Below are 9,270 nucleotides of genomic sequence, written 5' to 3'. Positions count from 1 at the left end.
GGGGGACTTTTGGGGCACTTTTGCTTGACAGCTTGGTTTGTTAAAGAAAGCTGAACATGAACAAACTTACCTGCTGGAGGAGGAATTTTGTGTGTGCTTGGGGTGGGGGTTAGAGGGGGGGGGGGGGTGTTGTGGGAAAAGTGGAATTGAGGTGGAAATAGAGAAAAAAAAAGTCTAAACTACTCTGGCCACCACGCCTAAAAATTGTTAGGCTGCAAAATAATGTTTGCTTTTGGGTTTAATGCCAATTTAAGAAACATATACAGAGATATGATGCCAAACTTATAAAAAAAAAAAAAAAAAACACTAACAAAAAAACAAAAACAAATAACTGAATTAAAAAACATTATAAAATGATATTATACAATTATTATAAAAAAATATATATATTAAAAAAATGGCTTTTACAGCATGCCGCTGGCCCTATTTTTGTATAGTGGGGTCTTATAAAATGTTAGGGATTGCTGGAAGAGACATAGGGGTTTCACATCTGTTTTCAACACTGAAAACCTGTATCCAAGTCTGCTGGATTGGTGACACAAATAAAAGGCATCATTGTGCTCAAAACACACAATAAAAAAAAAAAAACAGAACATGACTTACGGGAAATCCTATTACAGTCAGAATCCCTGACCCTTAGATCCTCTCTGTTGTTCTATTTGTCAATAGTAAATACCGTGGAAAGAAATGTTGCAATGCTTATAAAAGGTGGAACAGATCTTTGTTTGCAGACCTTGGTTATCCTATGCATTGGTCATTGTTGCATAGGATTGTTAAGGCGGGACTCTAACCCAATACTACTGTATATAATCCTCCCCGATCACCCAGGCAGATCATTTCCTCTGAGGACACCATGGGGGACAGAACTCTGTGTCTCATACTGCTGAGTTATCTGGCTGGATCCTCCTACGGCCAAACACAGTGAGTACTATGGTCCCTGCATTCATTATTTTGTTTTTATTGTTTTTTTATACTTATTTTTTCAAAAATCGTTTTTATATTTTGGTTAGTGTTGCACTTTTGGAAAGACTTTATTTACCCCAAAAGTATGTATGACTTGCTCTGTTTTACTTCTTAAAGTGGAGGTTCACCCTAAAACAATTATCTAACATTACATCCAGCATACTAACGACATGTACAGTATGCTGGTATTTATTTTTTTTTCGCCGTACATACCGTTTAATTGTTATTTTCCCCCCGACTTCCGGGTTCTGATTCCCGCGGGACTGGGCGTTCCTATTGAGAGCTTAGATGATCGACGTCGGGTTAAAAACTTCCCATGGCGCATAAGGCGTGTCACCAGTTTTCCGAAAATAGCTGACCTGCGAGTTGGCACTATATGGCGCCTGCGCCTGCCGTGTAGAGCTGACTTGCACACGTCTATTCACACCAGATGTGCTTGAATGCGTTGGCCAGTGCATGCCGACGCATACATATGGTAAAAAAAATGTAATGCAATTCAATAGGAGCAGTGTGTTGCATTGCTGTGCGCTGCCTTGCACAAAAAAAAAAAGATACTCTGTGTTATTTCAACGCATGCAAATGTTCTGCATTGTGCATAAACGCAGGAAAAACAGTCTGTTTATTTTTAAAGTTACCACTACAAATAAAGTAAAAAAATTCAAAAGTATTGCAGTGCATGTTCAAATGCAATGCAACTCAACTGACATATTGTGGTGTAAATAGAGGTAATAGAACTGAAATATCTAATGCAATGGCAACAGTCTTTAGTCTTTGTACAGAGTATATACTATATATATATATATCAGGGGTCCTCAAACTACGACCCGCGGAGGACAGGCAACGCCGGTTACACGGCAGGTTGTAACACAGCGATCCGGCTGTGTCACGGAGATCACAGTGTTAGCAGTTCGGTCGCGCTGTGATTAATGTCCTGTCCTCCTCCTCCTAGACTAGCTTGTGTGATAGAGCCAGTGTTCTGTCTATCACACGAGCTGGTCTAGGAGAAGGAGGGCCAGCGCGCCAGAACTGTTACCAACACTCAGCTTTGTGACACAGTGGGACCGTGACAGCAGTTTGGCACAGTAAGGAGAAAGGCTGTGAGGGGCTTACGATGGTGAGGGGGGCTGATGATGATGAAATGATGCTGTAATGATGATGGTGGGGGGGGGGGGCTGATGATGATGAAATGATGAAGATGGTGGGGGGGGGGCTGATGATGATGAAATGATGCTGTAATGATGATGGTGGGGGGGGGGGGGCTGATGATGATGAAATGATGATGATGATGATGATGGGGGGGGGGGCTGATGATGATAAAATGATGATGTAATGATAATGGTGGGGGGGGGGCTGATGATGATGAAATGATGATGTAATGATGATGATGATGGTGGGGGGGCTTGCAATGAGGGGCTGATGATGTAATGATGAAGGTGGGGCTGAAGATGGTGGGGGGGCTTGCAAAGGTGAGGGGGGGTTGCAATGAGGGGCTGATGATGATGTAATGATGATGGTGAGGTGGGGGGGCTTGCAATGATCATGATCGGTTTGCAATTAATGATTGTGAGGGGAGCTTGCAATGAGGGGCTTATAATGATGAAGGGGGAGGGTTGCAATGATCGTGAGGGGCTTGCAATGGTGAGGGGGGGGCTTAAAATGATGGCTTGAATTTGAAATGGTGGTGAGGGGGGGCTTGCAATGATGGTCTGAAATGACAGTGAGGGTGGGCTTGCAATGATGGCTTGAAATGACGGTGAGGGTGGGCTCAAAATAACATATGTGCAGTGTGCATAGGAAATTGTTCATAGTTTTTTTTATAGTCCGGCCCTCTAACGGTCTGAGGGACAGTGAACCGGCCCCCTGTTTAAAAAGTTTAAGGGACCCCTGAGATATATATATATATATATATATATATATATATATATATATATATTGATTTTTTTCTTTTTAATTGTATTTAAATAATATGTTACATTTAAAGTAACTCTGATGCTCTAACAAACAAAGAGACTTCTGATAGCAACTCCCCCTCCCCCAAATGCTCAGCAGTACTTAGTATTCCTTGCCCAGACCCTCCCTTCTCCTACCCATTTTCATTGGCCCATTGCAGTGACAGGCCAGTAAAAATCTGTGGGAGGCGGGAAGATCTGGCCAGCAAGTGTTGGAGCTTTGCCTGGTGAGAACTTCCCAGCATTTGGGGGAAGGGACAAACAGTTATGTGCATGCACCTTAAGATTCATAGTGATTTACCCAGTGAAAGTTTATGGACATTGGTTCTTTTCGAATGGGCCAAAAAAAATAAAGAATTTAATAATATTTTCTATGTGGTTTGAAAGTAAATTTGATTTAAAATAGATAGACAGTACCTCATTTGGCCACTAGAAGGCATCGTGTGATATTTTCCATTTGCCCCATTCACACAAAAGACATGTAAATGCACTTTCGCTGGATGAATGGCTATGCAAGCTCTTTATAAATTCACCCCTTAGCGTAATATTAGTAATTGTATTAAATAAAGGAAATGAATGCACTCACACCCAATTGTGGGTGCTGTCTAGAAGCTGGAGCGTCAGCCCTTCACACTACCTTCAAAGTGATTGAGCAGCTGTAGAGCCACCCAGATAACTTTTACTGTACAGCCGCTCAGTGGCTGGAAAAACTGATACCTTTTTTTTACCTTTTGAAGTCCAGGACGTTTTCAATCAACCTAATAATTATAAGTGGTTAAATTCTAATCACTATGTTGCAAATGCTTTGGTTTCATTTGGACTCTGGCCTCTAGATGTCAACAAACACCTGGAGCTCTATTAACTTTGACTATGTTCTGTAATCATAGGCGTGCGCACAGGGTGTGCCAGGTGTGCCTGGGCACACCCTAATCACCCTGTGTGATGCACATTGTACCGAAAAATACTACATTAAACTGGCACTAACGCACAGAAAAATACAGCATTAAACGGCACATAACACACCAAAATATACTACTTTAAACGTGCACTAATGCACAGAAATATGCTGCATTAACTGTGCAGTAACACACTGGAATATAGTGCGTTAAACATGCAGTAATGCACAGAAATATACCCCCAATATTTCACCAAAGCTCCCTAATGGGGCTCCTAAAAAAAAAAAAAAAATACTGACACAGTCCTCTGCCCTACTGACACCGTCCACCGCTCTGCTGACACCATCAGTATACTGTATATACACATGCAAATATGTTTGAGATTTGGGGTGCACACCCTAATGCAATAGGCTGTGCACACCTATGTCTGTAATACTGTAAATGTGGCAGAACATGTTCCCACAAAGAGGCTTTTATAAAACTGGAGGGAATGAAACATTAATTTAAGTGGTTGTAAACCCATACATACCACTTTCACCTACAGGTAAGCCTAGATTAAGGCTTACCTGTAGGTGCTGGAAATATTTCCTAAACCTACACGGTTTAGGAGATTTTTACAAAACGCCGTACATCGATTTCTTCTGTGATTGTGCCGGATTTACAAAGGGCACGCTGTGCCATTTCTAGCTCGGGTCATGGTGTGACTGGCGGCTCCCGCATGCATTCGGGAGTGACATCACGCGACACCGGCCAGTCACAGAGCCGGAGTTCACGTCCCCGGAAGGAAGAGGGGTGAAGAATGGATGCTCGCTGCCAGCGAGGAAGACGGTGACATTGCGGGCTTCTCCTGCAGGTAAGTGTCACATAATGGGCTACTATGTTGATGCATAGTAGCCCTTTATGCTTTACCTTTGCAGGGAAACAAAGAGGAAGTAAAATCCATCAGGGTTTACTTCCTCTTTAAGTTTTCTACTATAGATAAAAAATAAAATAGCGGAAAAATCTAAGGCCCCGTACACACGACCGAGGAACTCGACGTGCCAAACACATCGAGTTCCTCTGCGAGTTCAGTGTGGAAGCCGCCGAGGAGCTCGGCAGGCCGACTTTCCTCATTGAACAACGAGGAAATAGAGAACATGTTCTCTTTTCGGCCCGACGAGTTCCTCGACGGGTTCCTCTCTGAAAAGTGTACACACGACCGAGTTTCTCGCCAGAATCCAGCTCCGACCGAGTTTCTGGCTGAATTCTGCCGAGAAACTCGGTCGTGTGTACGGGGCCTAAAAGTGTTCCATGGACTATACCTCCAATTTTCCTTTCCTCCACTTTTTCTAGAATATGTCCTACTGGAGGTGCATGGTACCAGGGTTTAGAGATTTTTCTGATATCCACTTATTTGCCCAGAAATCCCATCCTGAAATCCATTTGGCCGAGTCAATTACAGATTTGGGGGGAGGTAATGTAACCAGACTGTATTCACCTGAGAAAAATGAGCAGAAAATAACCAGGTCTCCCATGTCAGTCCTATTCATCATGTGTTGTAAGGCTGTGCAAATCCATTGCTTCTGCCCTGCTCCCCCCTCCATGCACACAGCAATTTGGCTCTGATTAATCAAAGCTGGCATTGCTGTGTACAGAGCCTGAGAAGTGGCAGCTGTCAAAAAAAAAGAAAGAAAGCAATCAACAATGTTTATCAACAAGCTGCTGATACAAAGATTAAAAGCAACATACAGTTTCTTTTGTATCTATTCTATTCATTCATCTGAAGATCAAAGGGACAAAATTCAATCTGCAGATGTTGTCAGTTAAAAGAGATGTATGTTTTTTTTTTTCTAAGAGTCATACTTACGTCGGTAGGTAGATGCAGCATTGGTCCCCAGGCACCCCTCTAACACTAAGAACCAAGCGATTTAAAGTGGAGTTCCACCCATAAATATAACATTACATCAGTAGTTTTAAAAAAATGTCATTAGTCCTTTAAGAATTTTTTTTTTTTTTTTTTTTTAGATGCCTTTAAAGTGTTGTTGCTAGGCAGAATAGTTAATCTTCCATCTTCCTGCACCTAGGTGGTTAATCTTCCTAACCTACACCGCACAGACTCCTGGGAATGTAGTGGGTGTAACTTTCCAGGAGTCTGTGCACTCCCCAGTCTCGAAGAATGTGACTTGGACAGTACAGGTGCTGAAACCTGATCTGAAACCTATTACACTGCTTGTGCAGCACTGAGCATGTGCAAGATCTGCAAGGCTGAAATCCAGGAAGTCATACAGTCTGGCTTCATGATGCCCACACTTAAGATGCCCCAAAGTGTCTAAATGCTGTAACAACCTAACAAAACGGACCTTAGTTTACAGACTAACTTTACTAGAATACATTAAGCTTGTGTATTACAGGGGTATTTATATTTAAAAAGTTAAATTGTGGCCGAAACTCCGCTTTAATACCTCTGATCCCATTTTTCTCAGAGCTCCCCCCCCCTTGTGCTCACTGGAGCACTGGGCTAGAGCTTTAGCCCACTATCTGCTGAAAACAGGTCACAGGAGTGCAAAACAAACTGCATTCCCGTCATCCACAGTAGAAGCACAGCCACATGAAATGTATGGATTGGCAAAGTGATTGTTTTGGCAGCACCTCCATTTTTTGAAGTTTACTACTTACAATTTGGTATGGTGTTATTTGTCTCCTCTCAATAGATGTACTCTGATTACACCAAGCGTGCTACGTGTAGACTCTGAAGAAACAATTGTAGTAGATGGACACAGTTCAACATTCGAAGTTGAGTACTTCATCCAAGATTTCCCGGCAAGGAACTTAATGCTTGCTCGTGGCAAGATCAACATGAACGGTGGAAACAAACACCTGGGAACAGCTAAAGTAACGGTAAGGGGTTCTGGAAGTTCCATCTTGTACCATTTGTGGAGGGTTCAGCTTAACGGTATCACATTTCATGAACACCAGACCAGTTGTGAAGTATGTTTCAGGGCTTTCGTTGCCCACTTTATTGAAAAGTAAAAGTTCCTTACAACAGGATTTACAGCAGGATTTTGACAAAAATGCAGCCTCTTGGCTATAAAGCAGCCCACCTTGGGCTACACAATTCTCAACCTAGAACACAGACTCTTATTCCAGAACACAATGGTGTTCACATGCTGCTCCTGCAGCAAATATTACTTGGTCAATGCAGACACGGTGGAGCCCAAATCTATAGTTCAAATCCATAGCACAATCAAAATGGTGGTTGTCCTCAAATCCAGTGTCCTCTGTATGAAAACAAGCACCCCAAGCCCCTCAAGCTGTCTGGGTGAGAGCCCTGGGTGTTGCAAAGGCCTTTTTATACAGGGTGCAGCACTGTCACACATTTCTTTCAAACAATACAAATGGGACAATCAGATGTTAGGTATTAACAATATATTGGGCCAGATTCACAAAGAGATACGACGGTGTATCTACAGATACACCATCGTATCTCTGACTTACACTGGTCCTATCTATGCGCCTGATTCATAGAATCAGATACGCATAGATAGGGCTTAGATCTGACAGTGTTACACTGTGTTACACTGTCGGATCTTTTTTTCCATTTAAAAATGGCGCCGGGGGCGTTCCCGCTGATTTTACGATAAATAATATGTAAATCAGCGAGATACGCAAATTCACGAACGTACGCGGACCCGACGCAGTCTTCTTACGACGTTTCCGTATCGGCTTTCCCGGCGTATACTTACCCCTTCTTTTATCAGGCGCAGCCAATGTTAAATATAGCCGGCGTTCCCACGTCGAATTTGAATTTGTTAACGTCGTTTGCGTAAGTCGTTCTCGAATACGGACGGACGTCGTTTACGTAAGCGTCGAAACCACTGACGTCCTAGCGACGTCAGTGGGAGCAATGCACGCCGTGAAATTTCGCGGACGGCGCATGCGCATTTAAATCGGCGCGGGAACGCGCCTGATTTAAATAGTACACTCCCCCTAGCCGCGGAATTTGAATTCCGCCGGGGGATTTAGGATCCGCCGCCGCAAGTTTGGAGGTAAGTGGTTTGTGAATTAGCCACTTTCCTCTCAAACTTGCGGGAGCGGATCTTAAATCACGTAGATCGAGCGGATCTATAGATCCGCTGATCTACGTGAATCTGGCCCATTATCTCTAGCCTACCACCCCAACCTAGTTGTCTTGAACAATTTTGGTGTTTGATGTAGTCGATTCTGGTGCTGGAACCTCGGAGGTGGTAGGACGGGTTGACCTTTGGCACAGAGGATCCTGGGACAGGGTGCATTCTTGCATAATATATGACTAGTGTGAAAGTTAGTGTTAAGCCCAGTACACACAGGCCGAATATCAGCCGACATTGATCGTTTCAATTATTAACCGGCCGACATTTGGCCCGTGTGTATGCCTGGCGGTCCATCAGAAGCCGGCAGGGGTCAAGTCCTGAGGGAAAAAAGTGTGGGAACTCCCACCCAAGATCCACTCATATGCATAATTACTAAACTGCATGTTTTTTTTTTCGATCCACTGTACCTTAGTATTTCTTTGTTACTGGCCGCTTCCTGTGTATTGGTTCATCAGGTAGTGTGCGGGTATTCCGTCACTTCCTCGATGCCGCAATGTCTCCTGGGAGCTTTTGTCATTGTTCCCAGGAGACATTGCGGAGGTCTGCCTCGAGTTATCCTGGGATTTAGAAAGAAGCAAGTTCTTTCTAAATCCCACGATAACTCACGCCAGACCTCCGCAATGTCTCTATACAGGAAGCGGCCAGTAACATAAAGGATTACTAAGGTTCGCCTGCCCCTGACAGTGACTCGAGCTGGGCATCATCGCTTAATGAAGGATTGGCTCGGGCGGCTCGGCTGCTCTCGGCTGCTCTAGTCCTGCAAAGGGAACTGCGTTCCTGCTGTGAAAAAAGTGCAGGAACTCCTTTCCCACGCATTCCCGCAGGACTTGAGCCCTGGAAGCCGGCCATTTGGCCCAGCTTCTGTCGGACGGGCATCTTGGAAAACCAGCAGCCGACTGGCTCCTGATCAGTGCTCTCAGGCAATGTCTGAGAGCACTGACCGGAGTGTTCTGGTGGTTAGGCCGTTCCTCTGTCAGAACACAACAGCTCAGTAGGGGAGATTGCTGTAGTAACGTCGGCGTACTAATGCCTGACTGGAGCTGACAGTTTTTTTCATCCAACCTGCTGGGTTGAATGGAAAAAAACAAAACGAAAAGTGTGTACCAGGTTTTAGAGTTGCAAGAAGGATTAGAGCTAAGTGTGAAGGACTGCCAGACACCATGCCTGGGTATCTCCACCAAATTACAGCTTCCTCCACTCTGGAACCAGAATATAGCCATTTCAGTCCAAACCTCCCTAATTACCAGGCAGGACCAGGCAGTGTTCACACTACTATGTAAGAGTTGGGGTTACAAGAAGTCTTAGTGTAAAGATTGGGGTTACACTATCCTCCTAAGAAGGGACCATCTTAGC

General features: G+C 44.0%; 1 protein-coding gene across 1 annotated transcript in view; it reads left to right on the top strand.

Annotated features, from left to right (window-relative positions):
* Positions 1 to 818: 818 nt before the first annotated feature.
* The window catches only part of LOC120933439 (complement C3-like), a 235,993-nt gene continuing 227,541 nt past the window's right edge, over positions 819 to 9,270 (top strand). The window contains exons 1-2 of the mRNA XM_040346656.1: positions 819 to 921; positions 6,499 to 6,685. Of these exons, the coding sequence (XP_040202590.1) occupies positions 854 to 921; positions 6,499 to 6,685 (255 nt within the window). The 5' untranslated portion in view covers positions 819 to 853. The remainder of the gene's footprint in view (positions 922 to 6,498; positions 6,686 to 9,270) is intronic.

This window comes from Rana temporaria, chromosome 3 (assembly GCF_905171775.1).
Source record: "Rana temporaria chromosome 3, aRanTem1.1, whole genome shotgun sequence".
In the NCBI taxonomy this organism is placed as follows: domain Eukaryota; kingdom Metazoa; phylum Chordata; class Amphibia; order Anura; family Ranidae; genus Rana; species Rana temporaria.
Note: the sequence above shows the minus strand (reverse complement) of the source record. Positions and strands in the feature narration are given on the sequence as shown.